Source organism: Centroberyx affinis, unplaced genomic scaffold (assembly GCF_046629955.1).
Source record: "Centroberyx affinis isolate AG114_WGS23_722 - 3 ecotype Tasmania unplaced genomic scaffold, CSIRO-AGI_Caff_v1 ptg001409l_1, whole genome shotgun sequence".
NCBI lineage: Eukaryota > Metazoa > Chordata > Actinopteri > Beryciformes > Berycidae > Centroberyx > Centroberyx affinis.
This window is the reverse complement of record NW_027279889.1, coordinates 61,873-82,589: the sequence shown is the minus strand read 5'-3', so window position 1 is coordinate 82,589 and position 20,717 is coordinate 61,873. Positions and strand designations below refer to the sequence as shown.

The 20,717-nt window shown below is 43.8% G+C and overlaps 1 protein-coding gene and 4 non-coding genes across 5 annotated transcripts; all 5 read left to right on the top strand.

Annotated features, from left to right (window-relative positions):
• Positions 1-12,245: 12,245 nt before the first annotated feature.
• On the top strand, positions 12,246-19,108 carry dkc1 (dyskeratosis congenita 1, dyskerin). The gene is made up of 15 exons (XM_071526399.1): positions 12,246-12,306; positions 13,238-13,293; positions 13,386-13,472; positions 14,342-14,433; positions 14,862-15,046; positions 15,269-15,333; positions 15,463-15,589; positions 15,824-15,954; positions 16,418-16,561; positions 16,697-16,817; positions 17,266-17,384; positions 17,576-17,679; positions 18,101-18,143; positions 18,422-18,595; positions 18,743-19,108. The coding sequence occupies exons 1-15, from the start codon at positions 12,291-12,293 to the stop codon at positions 18,806-18,808; spliced, it is 1,530 nt and encodes a 509-aa protein (XP_071382500.1). The 5' UTR covers positions 12,246-12,290; the 3' UTR covers positions 18,809-19,108.
• On the top strand, positions 13,763-13,957 carry LOC139649897 (small nucleolar RNA SNORD17). Its single transcript, XR_011695631.1, has one exon. It is a non-coding gene; the product is annotated as a small nucleolar RNA SNORD17 (small nucleolar RNA).
• LOC139649894 (small nucleolar RNA SNORD83) lies at positions 14,529-14,604 on the top strand. The gene has a single exon (XR_011695628.1). It is a non-coding gene; the product is annotated as a small nucleolar RNA SNORD83 (small nucleolar RNA).
• Positions 16,049-16,178, top strand: LOC139649896 (small nucleolar RNA SNORA36 family). The gene has a single exon (XR_011695630.1). It is a non-coding gene; the product is annotated as a small nucleolar RNA SNORA36 family (small nucleolar RNA).
• On the top strand, positions 16,869-16,949 carry LOC139649895 (small nucleolar RNA SNORD83). The gene has a single exon (XR_011695629.1). It is a non-coding gene; the product is annotated as a small nucleolar RNA SNORD83 (small nucleolar RNA).
• Positions 19,109-20,717: the final 1,609 nt, after the last annotated feature.

The following is a 20,717-nucleotide window of genomic DNA, read 5'->3' as shown; positions in this document are numbered from 1 at the left end:
TTTGGGTGCAATGCAGTCAAACAAATGGTATGATGAGATTTGCTGTGTCTGTACATTTTTCCATGTTTATCCTACAGTCAAATGTTAAAATGTGGGACACATACTTGACACAGAACATATTAAAATTTCTTATTTATTTAAGCTGATGATATTATTAATTATATTGAGTTGAAAAATAATTTATTATTATCACCCGTAATGACCCGTATGTAATAATAATATAATTTCCCTTAATTACAATTACAAGTGACAAAATACATCAACAACTCTAAATCTAAATCTTTTTGCATGGTATGTGTGGGTGTTTTGATGTAAAATGAACATTGCATCATTGTTATGGCTTTTGTCATAAACTACTGCTGAAGCTCTTTAATACAATGAAGGCCACACTGCATCAGAAAACACTGCATCAAATACTCAGTACAAGCAAATAGGTTGATGTAATGCTGTACAGTGGCAGAAAGTGAGACCATTTCATCTTGCTCACACGCTGTTACTAGTAACAAACTTATGAATATTAACATTATTTAATTTTGCATAGACAAAGTCCAGGCAATCACCATAAGACAAAGGCAGTAGTAATAAAGTCATCTTTAGCTTCATCATTCTTTTTTTTTTTTTTTTTTCAGTTTATCTGCATCAGAGCAATATTTACAATTACACTCTTCAGGAGTTCCATTAAGCTCAAGAGATATTTTGTCTTTCTGTTCTGCTGTTTGTCTTCCTCTGTCTTCAGCTGCAGTACAGAAAATAACTACAGAAAATAACTACAGCAAATGCAACGGCAAATATATTCAAGCCTTAAAAATATTCCATCTATCACCAATGGAAAACCATAATCTACAACTGCTGGTTTGGATGGTCGTGGTTCATGATGTTTTACTGTCATAAACAAATTGGATAAAATTGGAATCTATCATTCTATCTAATCTTAACATTAGTAAAATTTCAAAACATTTTAAAAACCACATCACTACAAAACCAAATCCCTTAATTTTATCCCTGAAATGTCCTTAATTTTTCATTATGTAAACATTAATTATCCATTAAAAATAACATAGCTTTAAAAAAAGTAAGGTTAGTATCATGGGTTTTTAAAGGATTTATTCATGGATTGATTCATGGAGACACTAGAAATTAAGGGATTCTTCACGTCTTTTGTGCAGGTTTACAGGTTATTAATGAGTTATTTAGGGAAAGTTCCTGTCCTGTCCTGAATTTTACATTAAGTTAGAAAGCAAGCAGTCAAACATTAAGGGGGGTTTAAGGAGGTTTTGAAGGGGTCTTCTCCATTAATAATTCATGAATTATGGGGTGAATTAATGTAAATGAAGGGGTTATTTTAATGGGATTACCGGTTCAGACATGGAGTTGTTATGAACCAACCTCTGACTACCTCAGAATTCGACATTTGCCAAAGCACTTATACGTTGGCGTATGACTTCATCATATCTACTGTACATCTCCAGATTACACCAGGAATTCCCTATGGCATGATGGGCTTTGCTGATCAATTCAATTCAGAGGACTGGGTTCCCTGGCAAAAGCATTTTTTCATCTCAAGTCTCATTCTGTAAACTACTAACGTTAATCGTAGCCTAATATTTTTCTTTTATATTTCATCTCGGGTGATAATGCTGAATTCATCAGACTAGAAGCTCGACTCAAGTCAGTCCATCTCTAAACGCTTTGTATCATTACTCTTATTTTACTCTCTTGGCCTCCCTTCGCACTCACCATGTGCTATCAATATATCCCTGTCATCCACGGCAACCGCAAAAAACGCATCGGTCATAAAAGACAGCGCAATCCTGAGAATCACTACTCTCTCAGAAAAGCCTCAGCTACTTCCTCTGCTTTTTCCTTTGGCTTATGGAATTGTCAGTCTGCTGTAAATAAAACAGAATTTATCCAAGCACAACCTAAGCAAACCTATCCAACATTCAGGTCCTAGCCCTGACCGAAACCTGGATCCATCCAGAGAACACAGCCACACCAGCTGCGCTTTCAGCTGACTCCACTTTCTCCCACACACCCCGTTCCGTTGGGCGTGGAGGTGGCACAGGGGCCCTTATTTCCAAAGACTGGAAATTCACTAAGCTTTCTCCTCTAAGCAATAACTCATCCTTTGAATACCATGCAATCATGGTTACCACTCCTGTCAAACTATTTGTGGTTATCATATATCACCCACCAGGGCTACTGGGGAACTTTGTTGTTGAACTGGACATGCTACTCTCAGCTATTCCTGAAGATGGCACCCCACTGATTGTCATGGGGGACATGAATCTCTATCTTGACAAACCCCAAGCGGCTGACTTCCTTACACTACTGTCCTCATTTGACCTCAAACTGGTCTCCACCGCTCCCACACACAAAGCGGGCAATACACTCGATCTGATTTTGACTCGAAACTGTTCCACGGCAAATCTGACTGTCACTCCCCTACATCTGTCAGACCACTTCTTTGTTCAATTCATGGTTTCCTTGCCGGAACATCCTCACGTTCCGCCGCAAATGGTCTCCTTCAGATGGAACCTCCGGTCCCTCACACCGGCTCGGCTCTCCGATGAGGTCACGGCTACCATGCCCCCTCATAAAGAGTTCTCCTCACTCCATGTCAATGAGGCTACAGACACACTCTACTCCTCATTAGCTGTCTCTCTAGACAATCTCTGCCCACTCTCATCTAAACCTGCTCGTAAAACCCCACTAGCCCATGGCTCACCGGTGTCATCAAAGAGCAACGGGCGGGGCTCAGAGCAGCGGAGAGAAAATGGCGCAAATCCAGTGATCCCACTGACCTCACTGACTATCAAACTCTCTTATCGGCATTCTCCTCCCATCTAAAACATGCCAAGACCACTTACTATCAGGATAAAATCAGCAGTGCCAAGAACGCTCGCAAATTATTTTCAGCTTTTAACTCACTCCTCAAACCTCCACCACCTCCACCCTCAAGTTTGCTCACGGCTGACCTCTTTGCATCCTTCTTTACTGATAAGGTTTCTACCATCAGTAATCAGTTCTCTGAGCCTGACCAACTCAGTCTGCTGCCACCAGCTAACAGGACCTCACTCCTGTCCTTTTCACATCTCACTGAAGAGCAAGTCTCCAAACTACTACTTGACTCTCGTCCCACTACCTGTCCGTTGGACCCCATACCCTCCAACCTCCTGCAGGCCATCTCTCCCACACTTATCCCTGCAGTCACGCACATCATTAACTCCTCACTCTCAGCGGGTGTGTTCCCCACTGCTTTTAAGCAAGCCCGGGTTACCCCGCTACTAAAGAAACCTACACTCAACCCATCTCAGGTTGATAATTACAGGCCGGTTTCACTACTCACCTTTCTTTCCAAAACACTTGAGCGGGCGGTCTTTAATCAAGTCTCTGAATTCCTTTCTGAGAACCGCCTGTATGATCCCAACCAGTCTGGCTTCAAACGCGGACACTCTACCGAGACTGCGCTCTTGTCTGTAGTGGAAACACTGCGATCAGCTAGAGCTGCCGGTCAGTCCTCTGTCCTACTGCTACTTGACCTATCGGCCGCCTTTGACACGGTGAACCACCAAATCCACCTCTCCACACTCGCTGAGCTCGGCTTCTCAGGATCTACCCTCTGCTGGTTTGAGTCCTACTTCTCAGGGAGATCCTTCAGAGTGTCTTGGAGAGGGGAAGTGTCTAAATCCCACTACTTGTCCACAGGGGTACCTCAAGGGTCAGTGCTTGGACCCCTTGTCTTTTCATTATACACCACCTCATTGGGTGCAGTGATCCGCTCACATGGCTTCTCTTATCATTCATATGCTGACGATACCCAGCTCCTCCTATTGTTCCCGCCAGACGACCCCACAGTCTCGGCATGGATATCGGCATGCCTCGCCGACATCTCGGCTTGGATGAAGGAACACCACCTTCAACTTAACTTGTCAAAGACTGAGCTCCTTGTCATCCCAGCCAGTCCCTCTGTACAACAACAGATCAGTATCCAGTATCAACTGAGCTCATACCCACAAAGTCTGCCAGAAACTTACCTTCAAGGAGCATGTGGCTTCTGTTGCTCGGTCATGCTGATTTGCTCTATACAATATCAGGAAGATCAGACCCTACCTGTCTGAGCATGCAGCACAACTCCTGGTACAGGCTCTTGTAATATCACGCCTTGACTACTGCAACACCTTACTGGCAGGGCTCCCGGCCTGTACTTTCAAACCTCTGCAGATGATCCAGAACGCGGCGGCGCGTCTGGTCTTCAACCAGCCCAAAAGAGCACATGTCACTCCGCTGTTCATATCCCTCCACTGGCTCCCAGTTGCTGCCCGCATCAAGTTCAAGTCCTTGATGCTCGCCTACAAAACAATAACCAAAACGGCTCCGACCTACCTGAACTCCCTCATTCAGGTCTATGCTCCCTCCCGCTCACTACGCTCTGCCATGGAGCGGCGCCTGGTGCTGCCACCACAGCAAGGCCCTAAGTCTCTAGCTAGACTCTTCTCTTCTGTGGTTCCCCGGTGGTGGAACGAGTTGCCAAACTCCATTCGATCCGCAGAATCCCTCTCTATCCTTAAGAAAAGGCTAAAGACCCAGCTCTTAGCGAATACCTTCTTTAATAAAAAAAAAAAAATAAAAAATAAAAAATGTATGCACTCTATGCATTGCCTCATAGCACTGCCTTGTAGCACTCCCTCGTAGCACCTTTGTCTGTTGGACCAGAACTTAGCTCTATAGCACTTACTCTCATTGTTCTCTCCTATCTAGAAACTTGCTTGTGTTGTATGCAAATCTCATGTGTAAGTCGCTTTGGATAAAAGCGTCTGCCAAATGTGAAATTGTAAATTGTATCATCAGACAGTCGACCTCCAGCTGGGATTCTTGGGTCTAGGCCCCCTTTACACCTTGCATTAAAATGCATCTCGTATCCAGATTGTATCTAGACATGATTTAACCTGATTACATTTACACCTGGTATTAATATGTGTCTCCAGTGTCCACATTGAGATCCGATCGAGATCTGATCACTCTGTCCAGCTCAAACAACCGAACGTCACATCCTCCTCTCGTTTGCGTGGGTCCAAAAAAAAAAAAAAAGATGAAGGTGAAGACTAGGCAAATTTATGGTTTCTGCGATGTGCCTGGTGTTTGCGGTGCTGAGGGTCTGTGCGGCGAGTGTTGCTGCTACCGCATTTACCATGAAATGCTGTGCCTCTGCGGAGAGAACGCTCTTGCCGTGAACACCGCGAACAACGGGGACACCGCAGAAACCATAAATTTAATGCTTGCTTTTGGAAGCGGGGGAAGAAGCCGTCTTCAACAACTGGAATGCCGAAGACGAAAGTCGTGCACGATTACATATTTCCGCCCACATAGTTGTTGTATGTAGATTGAAAACGCAAATGCATTTACACTTGTGTTCAATGTGGTCACAATGCGTCCCTGACCACCTCCGGAGGTGGTTTGGCCAATCGGATCACAATCCGTCCTCAATGCGTCTTGGGTGCATTTACACCTGTACTTTCATGTGGTCAAGCACTATCCGATTGCAATCCGATCACCCAAAACGCATTTTAATGCAAGGTGTAAAGGGGGTCTAAGAGGACTAAGAAGCAGTATGAAGCCAATTATGCATTGTTTTCAATGCTAAATAGAGGACAATTTCATTTCATGAGTCATTAAATGGTTATATTTGTTCCTTAGTTATATTGTAAAGTATTTTGAAGGTATCAGATCTGCACATGATTAAAACTAGAATTACCACATTTGTCAATGTCTGACTCAAAGAAATGCTTTATACATATTTGGAAGCTGTGGAAGTGTCCTTTTTTAAACGAGCTTCTTCTAACAATAAACAGCAAACAGCACAAACATTTCGGCTCAAGCCTTGATCAGTGTGCAGTACCAGGGTGCATTCCATTTGGCCAAAATGCGTCCTCTCCTCCGTCCTCGCGGCCTCGTCTCCTCGCTGACTTGGCATCCAAAAATGAGCCGCCATCATGAAGGACGTTCCAATTGGTCAAAAAACGCATGAAGGATCCTTCATGTCTCCTCGGGTGCATTGTATTGTGTCTCCTCCTCCGTCCTCGCGACCTCGTCTCCTCGCTGATCCGGCATCCAAAAATGAGCCGCCATCATTAAGGATGTTCCAATTGGTTAAAAGACACATGAAGGATCCTTCAAGTCTCCTCGCCTCCGTCCTCCAATAAGGCGTGGTCGGAGGATACTCAGGTGTATCCTCCATGCGGAAATAATGAGTGAAGTCAATTAACTATTGGCACGTGCGGATATAAGCCCGCCTCCATACCATCAGAATACGTTGGCAGAAAAAAAATCCACAGGTGTAAGTAGCTAACCTGACTTGCCAGATGATTCCGCGAATCCAGCTGCCTCGCAAGGTAAGTAAGTAGCACCAACTTGTTATATATTTTTCAAACAGAAATAGCAGAGGTTTTAAATGTTAGCCTAACATTTGTTAATGAAGGGGTATACTTAAATGTTCATATACTGACAGATCTGCTGTAGTTGTAGGATGTCAAACTTTTCCCAAATAGGCATCAGTAAATTATTTTAAGGCTTGAATGTGATTATAGGGACAGAGTAGACGCGCCAGCTGATCCTCCAGCGCATAGAGAGGGTGAGTGGGGGGCAAGTAATGTGGATTTTATAGGCTATGGAGTTATTTTATAGGATTTATCATTAATATGAATGACATTCCATGGTCTAATAAGCCTAAATGAAATCCGTTCATTAGGACATATAGAAATAGCCTATAAATGCACACATGCGTCTCTTTTACCATGCGCGTCTCTTTCTAATAGGACCTCAAGTCACCAGCAACGGGCTCTGGGTCTGAGGATGGGGAGCAAACGGCTGCAGCTGGCCCCGGTTCTCCCTCATGCATGAGGCTACCGGCGGGAGGCCGTTGGCGCTCCCTCCCGCTTTAACAGACTCATGTGGAGGACCAGCAGCCGGAGTCAGCCGCTGTGCGCTCCCCATCCAGCCCCGATCCCAGTCCCCCTGACGAGCAACCGGGGCCATCAGATGCTGCTGCCCGCTCCCATGTGTGACCTCCGCGGCTTCCTCGGGTCCCCCGGCAGCCAAGAGGCGAAGAGCAGAGGGAGCGCTGCTGGGGTTTCTCCGGGAAGTGACCGAGGACGCACGGGCTGAGCAGCAGACGGAGCGATTTTCAACTATATTAGAGACAGTTTTATTTTATTTTTTTAATGTAAAAAAATAAATAAAATTCAAATTTCTCTGCCTTTTAGGCGTAGCCTACCTCTGTTTCCATTCTCACCATATTCATAACCTTGGTCACGGTGCGTAATGACCGTTGCCATGACAGCACATATTTTCATCATAAAGGCCGGCATGTTTGTCTTTTGCTGGAATCACTTCTGTGTCTTCTCTGGATCACCAGCTGGTTTGCTGCGTTTGTTTGATGTCTCTCATTCAGTGTTCATCATGCTTATGAATTGTGTTTGTGTGTGTTGCCATGGAATTTCTCTTCTGGAGAATAAATTCTTACTAAACATTAACAGCATTTCCTTGTTTTAAATCGCACATTTTGCTCTTACAGCTAGATCTATGGTTATTTGGGAATTGTATTTATTTATTTAGGAATAAAAAGAAAGCACTTTGGTTCATTGCCAGTGAGTGGCAAACAGCCACATGATCGTTGTCTAATCCAAGTCGCATAAAGGATAAAAGTTGGACAATTTGTATCGCACCTTTCTTATCAGTTCTACAAGTGCTTCACAAAATTAAAATGTAGCATACAGCAGACAGAATAACACAAAAAAACTGAATAAAAACAGAAACAGAAACGCTTTTTAGGCATTAGGGATTTTTTGTTCTACCTTTTTTGAGGTAGACAAGGCTCACTAGAGGCTGGCATAATTTAGATGAATTAAACATTAATCTGAACTTTGTTAAACGTTTTTATGTGGATAAAACATGAGCCTTAGAATAATTTAGACAGCTGTCATCCTGCGCGGGAGGAGCCTCAACGCAACGCTTGACACGTCAGTTCAATATGGCGGTGTGAGGATGTTCCAATTGACAAGCCAGGTTCCCTCGCCTCCTCGCATCTTCTCCTCGTTTCCTCCGTGACCTTTGACCGAGGAGTCGAGGAAGAGACGCGAGGCGAGGAGACGAGGAGAAATCGTTACCAAATGGAATGCACCCGAGGAGAAATCGTTACCAAATGGAATGCACCCCTAGTTTGTTGGATCTGGCTGCCTTTTAAAACCCATCACCAATAATGATAAGTCATTAATGCTAATTTACAAATCACCATCAGCTGTGTCAGTTGCTGCTCTTGGTGAAATCGGTGTCTGAGGTTTCCAGAATAAAAGTCCCCCAAAAGGCCCATAAATAAAATCTAGCCCTCTTCATATGAGCATCATCATCTATATATATATATGTATATATATATACTAGTAACAGTTCAGAAAACTCACGGTTCTGTTCCATGGATGGACGATGGATTACTGAACGGGCCAACTGGGCACAGGCCCAGGGGCCCAAGAGCTCAGGGGGCCCCTGAGCCAGAGCCTGATACATGATGATGCTGTCACTAACTTTACATTTACTGCCCCACAGTTGAAGGGCTTTGTCATTTATTTATTTACCAAAGCCCCAAAATTCCCCCATAATAACCTAAACATTTGTTTCAAGGTGTCAACATGGCTCTGTCACAGTGAGTGTTCCCCTCATTTCAGCGCTTTAGCAGTAAATCTCTGCATTACTGTCCAAAGGCCTCGTAATGTAAAGTCATGGTTTACAAAGACCCCAAAATTTGTTTTCCACTCCTGATCTGTCAGAATAGGACCCACTGACTCATACCAAGTCAGTGGGCAATCAGAGGCATTTTGCACTTTAAAATATGTTTTTTAGGTCTAGAATAATATGTGTTTGCACCTTGTAATTCCTTTGTAATTGTTAGAATTTAGTTTCTCTCCCATAAGGGGCCGGTTCACATGCCGTGTTTTGCGCACTCAGATCCATTCACTTTAATGGGGGCGCACGGCAGACACACACAAATGTGAGGGCGCTCTGACCACAACCATGGCACACTGAGATACAAATGTCTCAACTTTTTGGAACGTCGCAAGCGCACCGCATGTGACATAGCCTGAAAGCCTGAAATAAGCCTTGAATCGCTCACCATCCAAACGAAGGTCCAGGATCTACCGGCGATATTTCGGCTACTCTCGTATTTTTGCGGGCTTGGAGAGACGGATGCATTCATGGCAAGATCTTTTTCTGCTCCATATGTAGAGCAAGAAGTAAAGCTACTACGACAATTTTACTGCGATGGTAATCCATTATTTCAGATAACTACTAACAAACTTTGTGTGAAGTTGCTGTCTTTGGTTGCTTGGCAACGCCAGGCGCACCCGTAGTGCACCGTCCAAGTGCATCGGTGTTCACTGTCCACTCAGCGCTCGGGGGGGGGGGGCCTTAGTAGCTATCTGTGCCCAGGGGCCCTTGGTCTCATAATCCGCCTATGTTCGGTTCATATCACGGTTTTGGGGTCTCAGTTTTGGTCCAGCTCGGTATATATATCTGGTGCACTGGGGAGGGGAAATAAAATTGCAAATTCCAATTTACACAGTTTATTTATTTAAAAAATCTTATGGATTGCCTGAATTAAAACTTTTTTCACTGAAAATTAAAGTCCAGTATAACAAAATCAACAGACTTTCTTTCAAAAGTAAATACTCCTCTTTGCTATTATAAAATATCACTGCATCGTAGGTTAGTGGGCCAACATCAACATAAAATGCAACTTAAATCATATACTGAAATCTTCCACTACTGAACAGGGCTACAAATCTTTCGCTATAAACAACCCGAAGTAGTGAGGCACGAGTCAATCCGAAACCCGCGGGTCCCGTGGTTCCACATGTTTATCCGCAGTCGGGGCGGTTTAGGGTCGATTGAAGATAATATTGAGAACGAACGGGGGGGTTCGGATAGGCTAGGTTGATGTGTGAAAAAAAACCTGACCCTCGCATCACTACCCCCATTGTTTGGTTATTGCTCTGTGCCTGTCTGAACTCGCACTACTCTCCAGGGAGATCGGACGTGGGGAGTGGGGGACACAGAACCGAATGAATGTGCAACCTGAACCATGGGTAGTGAAGCCAAAGGTTCAGATTTTTTTAGGGAACAGTTTCACCCCTAATAGAAACATGCGCATATATCTATACATGCATACTGTATATGTATGTATATATACACACAAAGACATTTACACCTATACATACACCCTGATATACTCATACATAGTCTACACATAGGCCTACATGGCCTCTCCTACTTATGAATGCTGCATTTATACATATATCAATCCTGAATAACTACATCTATATTTCCTAGACTATGAATGAGACAATGAAAATGTCTGTAGCTCAGGCCAGCCGGTGGCTCCACCAGTAGAGTTCATATCAGTAAAGCTCAGTCTTTATCTATGGGTTCGAATGCGGACCGTACCGGACTGTCTCTCTCTACTGTGATTGTCTAATAAAACAGAAATGCCAAGAAAAAAAACAAAAAACAAAACACAGATCAGATTGTTCATTTAAATTGGCTGGAGACATAGCATTTAGCGTAAAAACCCAGCAGGCGTCACTTTTGCTAGTAGTTTGTCCAGGTTACCACTTCTATGTGGTGGAGCAACTTTCTTGCTGCAGATACACTGAAGTTTGACTTTAGGACCCAAAGTTTAATCGTTCGGCTTGAGGACACTTGGATTCTTCTGCAGAGTGGAGTAACCAGTAATGTAAATAGGCTAGAAGTAAGTTTTGTTTTTACAAATCGCAACATATGCGTGGAAAGTGCCGTACGCATCATTTTTGTGCGTGGGTAACTTTTATAAATAAGGCTCTTACTCTTGTACTGCAGCAGTTACGTTTCTGCTATAGTACATAAGAACAATACGGAAGAGGATTAGGGCCACATGTGAAAAATTTATTTGAGTTCTGACTTTAAAGTCAGAATTCTGAGATTAAAGTCAGAATTTTGAGAAAAAAGTCAGAATTCTGACTTTCTGACTCTGACTCTGTTTTGCCAGGTGAAAAAAAAAAAGTTTTGTCAGGTGAAAAAAAAAAAAAAAAAGGTTTGTCAGGTGAAAAAAAAAAAAAAGTCAGGTGAAAAAGAATTCTGAGTTTAAAGTCAGAATTCTCACTTTTTTCTCAGAATTCTTTTCACCTGCCAATTTTTTTTTTTTTTGGTGGCCCTAATCCTCTTCCGTAGGAACAAGATGACTGATAGACACTTTGAGTTATTTTATACTGAGGTGTAAACATACCTGCCAACACTCCCGATTTTCGCGGGAGTCTCCCTATTTTTAACCCTTTCTCCCGCTGTGCTCCCGATTGGTAATTTCTCCCGTTAATCTCCCGATTCCATAGTGATACAAATCAAATGGGTGTTTCTCAGTTTCTGTGGGGGATATGTGTCGTGGTACCTGGCAACCCAGCCCAGAGGCAGAGGTGAGCGTGCGCGGACGACCCTGCCTGACGTGTGTCACTCGTCACTGCGCTCGCTCAAGCCCTCCGCTCCGCTCCGCACAGTTTGCCACTGAAACCAGGTCCCAAGAAGAAGAAATACCCTTCCACACGTCAGTCCACTTGGTGCGAGACCTTCCCCTTTCTAACCGCGAGCCACATCAGCAAACTTGTAAATGTACTAGCTATTTACGAGCTGTTTTGTATAAACCAAGTGACATAATCTAGAAATATCAACACTTACTGAATGCTTGCTTATCTGGTATAGAAACTGAGTTTTTCTTAGTTACTGGAAAATGGAAATGGAAACTACCATGGTAAACAAACAAACTACTTTGGTAGGGTCATATTTGATATTTTAAGTGCTTTTTTTTTTTTTACATTTCATACTGCATTTCATTCTGTTATTTCTAGATTGGATTACATAGGCTATTAATCTCTGTGTGAGGTCACAAATGCAACTATATTGTACAATAATGTACAATAAATGTACAAAACGCACCAGAAAATAGTTGTTAAAGGCAGATTTTGATTCCCCCCCCCCCACACACACACACCCCCCCCCGACAACAGACAATGTATAGCCTATCCATTCGTAAGAAAATCTCCCTCTTTTTCACAGCCTAATGTTGGCAGGTATGTGTAAATCCACAGTTCACACTGCGGGCCAGCTGGTGGCGACAATGCGCTCTAAGTTGTTTGCCAACCACCATAAAACAAAACTGAAGAAGAAGAAGAAGGTCGAAGGCGCAGGCGGCGTGTGGAGTCTCTCAGTTCAAGATGGCGGACACAGAAGGTGAGTGTGTGCAACGAGCTCCGCGTTTTACTAAACTGATCTATAGCATCAAGTTAAAGACTGGGTCTGTTAGCTGCAGTTCTCTTGCACTGAGAACTTCACGCCAAAGTCGATTAGAAATCTGGCGTGTTGATGTGCCTTCAGTTATCGGTGAAGCTACATAACCGGTAAAATGATATTCAACCTTTTTTTTAATCGTCAGGTTTCACTTTTCACTTCGGCTACATATATCTACGGAGCAGCTGTTATTTTAATAATGTTTCAGCTTTTGGGTTTGGTCTAAATTTGAATCTCAGTCTCCTTCCGTAAAAATACCCCACGGGCCGTGAAGCACGTGTGGAAGTTGAGGTTAGGTCTCAGTCAGATTTTTGCAGGTAACTTCTGCTCCTTTGCAGATAAACAAGGCCACACAGCAGCAGACTGCACACATCGGGTTTGTTAAATGTAACGTTAGAGCTAAATTTGCTCTCCTGCGTGCAAACAGTTTTCTACTTCATGCAGATAAATGAGACAAAATGGATAGAAAATCAAACTTATCTTTATCGTTTCCTGCGTTGAAAGCTGCTGCCGGCCCGTCGCCGTAAAACAAGACAGCTTCCTGCTGTCAGGCGTTTTAGCATCTAATATGTAGATGAAATATTTCATGCGGCTTGTAAATGTAGGTGTTTGTCGTTATGTAGTTAGCCGATAATTTGGAGTTTGTCCCAGATGGCCTGTTAGCTATCGTTAGCATCCTAATGCTAACAACCACGTGTTGGCGGAGAGGCCACGTGGGCTGCTTCCCGGAGAAACTAGAATGTATGAAATAAAAATAAAACGGCATTAAAACAATTAACCCTATCTTTCTGACACCGAGCTAGTCATCTATCAGAGGGTTGAACTGTCAGCTTTGGTGAAATTTGCTTAATATGCCATTATTTCTGTCTTACAGCAGTGTCAGTGAAGAAGAAGAAGAAGGCAAAGAAAGTTGCAGAAGAAGAAGTCGGGGTAAGTCTGTAGATTTAGCTCCAGGTTTCTGTTTTTATTGCTTTTTTCCTTCTGCTGTTGGACTGGAGTTTAACCTGATCTTGTTGCAACAGGAAATCCAACAGAGTGGAGATTTCCTCATCAAACCAGAGTCCCGGGTTGCCAGTTTGGACACTTCTCAGTGGCCGCTGTTGCTGAAAGTGAGTAACGTTTGTTTTGCCCAGCCAGTTCCCTGTGTTGTAAAACATATCTGTAGACTGAGCTCATGTCACAGACTGATGACATCAGTACAGAAGAGGAACAGGGTTCAGGTTCATCTGTTGGAGTCAGTTTGGTTCATTTTGATAAAGCTGGAAAATGTTAAAGTGGCAGCTTCAAACAGCAAAACTGTTACCTAACCTTGGATCAGTTTTACTGTAGAATAAGATGTAGTGTAGCTTCCAGAATCGATCAATAAAACTCCCAATACCCAGCTGTCTGTCAGCCGTATGTGAAGTGATGAAGAAGTTTATCCATTCTCTGAGCGCCGCCAGCCTCCGCCTGCCGCCTCCGCTGCCGTTCTGGTTTCGGGGGACCGGTCCGGCTCGGCGACGGCCCGGTGTTCTACCGGGTCGGCTAACCGGGCCGAACCGGGTGCACGGCTCTGGACCGGCCGCCGCCGAGACGATTTGACTGTTCTGATCACATGCTTCATGACAGCCATCATTTCTGTCAGTTTAGTTTTGACTTCCAGTGGAGACGGTTGGTTTCATGTTCACCTTTTCCTCACTCTTACTTTTTGCCCGTGACTTGAACAGAAGTGAGCTTGTCTACAAATCTTAAAGGAAACTGATTTATGTTACACATCAATCTGTAACAGATTGATGTACACTACCAGTCAAAAGTTTGGACACCACATTTTTCTTTATTTACTATTTTCCACATTTTAGAATAGACATCAAGTATCTGAAGGGAGTTTTCCTGTAAAGTTGGCTGGATAGTTTTGCTTCAACTTCACACCAGTTTCATTCATTTCAGAGTTTCTGGTTGACTCTACTGACTTGCATTACCTTTATTTATTTTTTTGCAGAATTTCGATAAACTCAACATCCGGACGGCTCACTACACTCCGCTGCCCAACGGTTCCAACCCACTGAAGAGGAACATTCAGGACTATGTCAGGTAGCATTGATTAATTTATTTACCTTTCAGGTTTGTTTTGCGTGGAACATGGAAAACAAATCTGATTTGCTAAACAACTATTTACTCTCAGTAAAGCCACATGATGACCTCAGATGTCACGAGCACAACGTGCGAAGATGACTTCACATCTATCACCCAAGTCTGATGGCTTCACCTGTTTTTAGTCTGTTCTCCATGGAAACCAGTGACTGCTGACTCCTGCTAATGAGCTAGCTTGTCACTTTGGTTCACCTGTTGTTTTCAATTGGTAGATAAACCTAGTAGTGATAACAGACTGCCGTTAGGTTAACTGAGGTGGCAGGGGCTAAAGTTTTCTGCCAGACAGGGGACGCCAAGGAAACAGTCTTTCTCAGGAGAAATCAAATGTGTTTTTTTTTTTTATTCACCGTGATCACTCCTGTGTTCAGGTCCGGCTTCATCAACCTGGACAAACCGGCCAATCCGTCGTCTCACGAGGTCGTGGCGTGGATCCGGCGGATCCTGCGGGTGGAGAAGACGGGTCACAGCGGGACGCTCGACCCGAAAGTCACCGGCTGCCTGATCGTCTGTGTGGACAGAGCCACGAGGCTGGTGAAGTCGCAGCAGAGCGCCGGTACGTAGAGCGCCGGCTCCATGACCGTTCACCATCCTCTGATTCCGTGGAAACGGCAACTTAATGATTATTATTGTTGTTGCACACATTACATCAGACTTTCGGTACAGAAGTTGGTGCTCTTCCTTTATTGAAAGTGAACTGACCCAAACTCTGCTTGACAGCTGTCAGACAGTAAAAACCAACGGCCCCTCCTTACTACTCTTCTGCTGTGTATTGCAGGCAAAGAGTATGTGGGAATAGTTCGGCTGCACAATGCTATTGAAAACGAGCACACACTGGCTCGGGTAAGTGTCTATTTTCAGGCTTGAATAAAAAAAAATATAATTACTGAAAGTCAGCAGGCTGAATAAAGTGCTCAGTGTTTGAAAGGGAAACCTGTCAGTCAGCTGGATGCTCACTGTGTTTGTCTGCAGGGTCTGGAGCAGCTGACCGGAGCGTTGTTCCAGCGACCGCCGCTCATCGCCGCCGTGAAGCGTCAGCTGAGAGTCCGGACCATCTACGAGAGCAAGCTGATAGAATATGATCCAGAGAGGAGGCTGGGTAAGGAAGCCGGCGCTGTCTGTCATCTCAGCTAGCCTTTACACGTGAACATACAGAGCAGATGACTGTGACCTCTGACCCCCTGTGGAAACGGGCAAGAGAAAATCTTTTCTCTTGCCTGTTTCTGTACAGGTTGAGGTCAAGGGTCACATGGTTGTTGTTGGTGGTTATCGAAGAAGCTAATAGATCTGTTTTGTCAGTTTGAAGCCCTAGCTAACTCTAACTCTGCTGCAGGAATCTTCTGGGTGAGCTGTGAGGCAGGAACCTACATCCGGACGCTGTGCGTCCACCTGGGCCTCCTGCTGGGGGTCGGAGGGCAGATGCAGGAGCTGAGGAGAGTCCGGTCCGGCGTTCTGGGCGAGAAGGTCAGTCTTCTGGATCTGAATAAATCTGACCAGCTTCCTGTCCCTGCAGGAAGTTATTTTTTTATTCCTCAGTATGTGTTTCCAGAAACTAGCGGTCCAAAGTGTTGAGTTCGGTCCTGGGCGAACACCCCAGGTCTGCTAATTAAACTTTGGTACAGAAACCGGCTCAGAGTGACTGGTTTCCTCTGTCAGCTTTGACTTGGGATTCACTCTTGCCAACATGTGATTTTTAAGATAAAAACATCTAACTTCAGATTAAGATGAATCTTTTAGTACAATGCTTGTGATTCATGTGATGGACATCCAGTATAGGTAGTTTGTTTTTGGTACTGAATTTGTAGTAGTACTACAGGGAACTGAGTACTATCAATAATTATGGGGGGGATTTGATCAGTTCAGGTTTGGTGTGCAAGTTGGAAACCTCTACTCATTAATTAATGAATTGCTGTGCTGCTGTTCTCAGGACAACATGGTGACGATGCATGACGTCCTGGACGCTCAATGGCAGTTCGACCACAACAAAGATGAGACGTACCTGAGGAGAGTCATCTTCCCTCTGGAGAAGCTGCTGGTGTCATACAAGAGGCTGGTGATGAAGGACAGCGCTGTGAGTTTCCCCAAAAACACCTGACTCCCACTGAAGGAGAAAATTAGAAAAATGGTTTTGCTATTGCCCCCAAAACACAACAATAGAATAATCTTTGGAATTAGTTTTTTGCATAAAGTATGTTTTTGTCTCCAGGTGAATGCGATCTGCTACGGGGCGAAGATCATGCTGCCCGGTGTCTTGAGGTACGAAGACGGGATTGAAATCAACCAGGACATCGTCGTCATAACGACAAAGGGGGAGGCCATCTGTATAGGTGAGGTTTCCTGCTTCTCCATAGGGAGTGAATGGGGATATTCAAGGTGAAGCCACATGAAGAGCTGAATAGCCTGCAGCAGCGCTTGATGCGCCATGATGACCTGCTATCTATCACCCTTGTCTGATGGCTTCTTAGGGACGAATCCCTCCTTTAAACTAATGAGACTAAAGCCATGTTGTCCTTTTCATCAGGGCAAAACTGTTTAACAGTTTATATCAGTGAATGTTGCGCTGATAGTTTTCAGTAACTCACTCCTGCAATGTGTGAGGAGTAAAAAGACAAACAGATCTGTCAGGTGAATGAAATGCTTTGATTCAGGATTATTAAGGATTATCAATCTATCGAGGCACAGCGAGTCTGTACAGGGGGAAACCAAAGGATCTAAGATACTCGGGTTACCGCCTGTCAAGAGTTGAAATAAGTTGATTGATCCTCTTCTCCTCAGCTGTTGCCCTGATGACGACGGCGGTGATCTCGACATGTGACCACGGCGTCGTCGCCAAGATCAAGAGGGTGATCATGGAGCGAGACACGTATCCTCGGAAGTGGGGTCTGGGCCCGAAGGTACGACAGACGCTGCTGCTTTTAGCTCTGAGTCATTCTCTCTGCTGGGCTTCATTTAAGATTTCTACAAATCCATTCATGCCAGTCCTGAATTATTGTTGGGTTTCTGAGAAATGCTTAGTACCAGTTAAGTGTCTGTTGTAAATGTTTAATCTCAGTAATAATCCCATGGTTCCAATGTAAACCTCCAGGCCAGCCAGAAGAAGATGATGATTCAGAAAGGTCTTCTGGACAAACATGGCAAACCCAACGGCAGCACACCTGCCAACTGGAAGAACGACTATGTAGACTACAGGTACAGTCTAATGTAACCCAGTCTAATGTAACTACAGGCACAGTCTAGTCTAATCCAGTCTAATATAATCATGTTTCCAGGTTCAGCCTAACTATGAAAACTACAGATATGATGATGATGCATTTATTATTACTGTCATGATTATGGGATGGCGGTGCAGACAGTTATCCCTTGTTGAGCTGCTCATGCTCTCTGAGGGAGTCAGTCTGCTACAGAAATTCTCAGATTTCAGCTTCTGCAGCCTGCTGTCTGCAGAGCTGCTGCTGACCTGAGAACAGTTAAACAATACTGTTAAACTTACCTGAGAACAGTTTTATTTGGACTGGTTAACAGTGTATTCAGAGTTTAAATGAAGCTGCTTTTGTTTTAATGACATCGTTAAAGAAACAATATTTCAATGTTTTTTTTTCTTTCCATTTAGTGTCTCCAAGGTAAAGGAGGAGTCGTGCGACGGGACGACGAAGGTAAAGTTTGAGATGAATGTGTTAAAGGTTTCAGTCCTCTGATCTGTGGATTCAGGATTCTGTCTGGAAAAGAGTCAAAGCTCAAAAAGTTTGGGGAAATGTAGACAAACTGCTGCTGGATCCACATAGTTTATAATTTTTATTAGATTTATTAATTTTTATTTCATTAGTCAAGTGAGTTTGTGGCCAAAGTGATACCCAGGATATTAAAATCTTTCAGATATTGGTCATGGAACTTGAGCGTAAAGTGATCGTCTAACCCGGTTATCTTTCTGCAGAGGAAGAGGGAGGCGGGCGACAGCGACAGCGAAGGAGCAAACACAGCGCCTTCCACTCCGTCGGCAGAGGAGCTGAAGAAGGAGAAGAAAAAGAAGAAGAAAGAGAAGAAAGCAAAGCTGGAGGAGGCGGCAGAGGAGGCGGAGCCAGCAGGGGGGGCGGAGCCAGAGGGCGAGGTGAGTTTACATCTATTAGTCTGATTAAAGGTCTAATCCACCCAAAGTACTGGAGGGTCATGGTGAAGACCACTAAATGTATTCCTGTATGCGAAACCTCAGTTGAATCCCCAGTTGAACTCGAGCTCACGCTGCCTCTTCTTCCAGACGGGGGAAAGTGCCAAAAAAAAGAAGAAGAAAAAGAAGCAGAAAGAAGGCGATGTGTCGGAATGATGCTCTGGTCAGACCTGAAACGGGAAACGGGACGTTCTGCTGAACATCTGACTGGTTTCACTGACGGACTCAGTGCTGAACGCCCAGACGCCACGCCTGGACTCCCACTGCATTCTGGGAGTATAAACTATAATGTGGACTGCATGATGGCAGGAATGAGAGGAATACATGAGGTTGGATGATATTGCCCTAACAGATGTTTTTGTCTTTTGTAACATTGTATTTTTTTTTCCAGCTGTATATAGCCATGGGTGCGAAGCCTACATTTGTAATTTGGAAATAAAAATCCTTGTTTTCTTATCTGCTGTCCTCTGAGCTTCATTTCAGTGACACTTTTGTTCAGATTTACATTAAATGAAATGTGAGGCGTTGGAGTATATTAGTAGGAAGACATCAGTGAGCCAAAAGCAAGTCAAAATGCAGGCATTAGTTCTCTGTAAATTGGTTATCTATTCCTCCATAACAGCCTAACATTTTAGACATTTCACAGATTGGTGACTTTCACAATCCTTAAACCAGATGACAAACCTTAAACTAAAAGGATACGGGTGGTGTTTTTGAATGCATTTCTTATCGTGAACAAATCTTCTGAAAATGACAAAATCAACAATGCGTTTGCTCTACTCCCATTACTTTCTGACTTCCCACATTTTTTTTTTAGCCTTCAACCCGGAAGTCATTGGCTCCAATTGTAAGCTAAAAACCTTTAAATACAGCTCACAAAGACAGTTTCAATTTTAAAAATTGCTGTTACCATGAAAAGTCAGACTATTGTAGTTATTACCAAATTAAATTGAAAAGGGTAGGGTGGGGGGGCGCCCTGGTGGCTCACCGAGTAGGGCGCGTACCATTTGGCTCAGGCCTTCCCGCAGCGACCCGGGTTCAAATCCGACCCGTGGTCCTTTGCTGCATGTCCTCCCCTCGCTCTCTCTCCCATACCCTCCTGTCTCTCTCACTATATCTCTCAAATAAAAAGCATAAAATGCCAAAAATAAATCTTAAATAAAAAAGGGTAGGAGGGGGAGGGGGAGGGGCGATTCTTCATACGACGGGGATTATTTTCGGTGCTACGGAACTACTTTCCTGAGATGGAAAACATGTTTACGGTCGGCTTATTAAATTGGTTGAGGAAAAAGTCAGCCATGCTGCTCCTCTGTGACGTGTTTTTAATACAGTGGAGTTCTATGGCTGCTGGGACATGGTTTTATAGGGCATCAGCTACATGGACATTGTTAGCAAAAGAAAATCATTGCCGATTGTTATTTTCATAGGATTTGTTGATGGTAAGAAATGCATTAAACACCAGCCTTATCCTTTAAAGGAAACCATGGGTGCATGAATGAAATGTTTGACAATATTTTTTGACAGTATGGCCTCTGCTCTCATCAGGTAAAGACATGGAAATTATTAATCTATTTGAATGAGCAGACTGGAGTTCAGACTCGTCAACCTTTCTTTGGAAATAAACATTTGTGTCCGATCATAGGTTTAGGATAAAATCAGTTTGTTCACTGAGAATGTGTGGCAAGATTTGAAAAAGGCAGTTTCCATCCCAACTCCAGTTCTTAGCACATGAAAAGACAGGAAAAGATTTTCACAGCTCATTCGCTCCAGTGTAAAACCTGCCACAATATAGAAAATACTTTGGCAGCTGAACAGACATGATAGGAGTGAAAAATAAAAACAACAGTATCTGGACTAAGAACACCATTCTTATTTAAACAGCAAATCAACACTACATCACACTGGGCAAATCAGTGCTGCATTTTGCTTTTGGGTCTGGTGCATTAGCATGTGCCGTTTTTGGTTTTCAGATGTGTTGCCGACCTGTGCCTCAACTGGGAAGTGCTTGGTTGTTGCATGCTTCTTCGTGGTTGTTTCTGTAGAATTACACAACTATGAATAGATG

Coding starts and splice junctions, on each gene's coding strand:
- dkc1 (XM_071526399.1), top strand. Junction 15,955..16,417: donor CCGGCGTTCTGGGCGAGAAG/GTCAGTCTTCTG, acceptor TGCTGTTCTCAG/GACAACATGGTGACGATGCA. Junction 17,680..18,100: donor AACGACTATGTAGACTACAG/GTACAGTCTAAT, acceptor CTTTCCATTTAG/TGTCTCCAAGGTAAAGGAGG.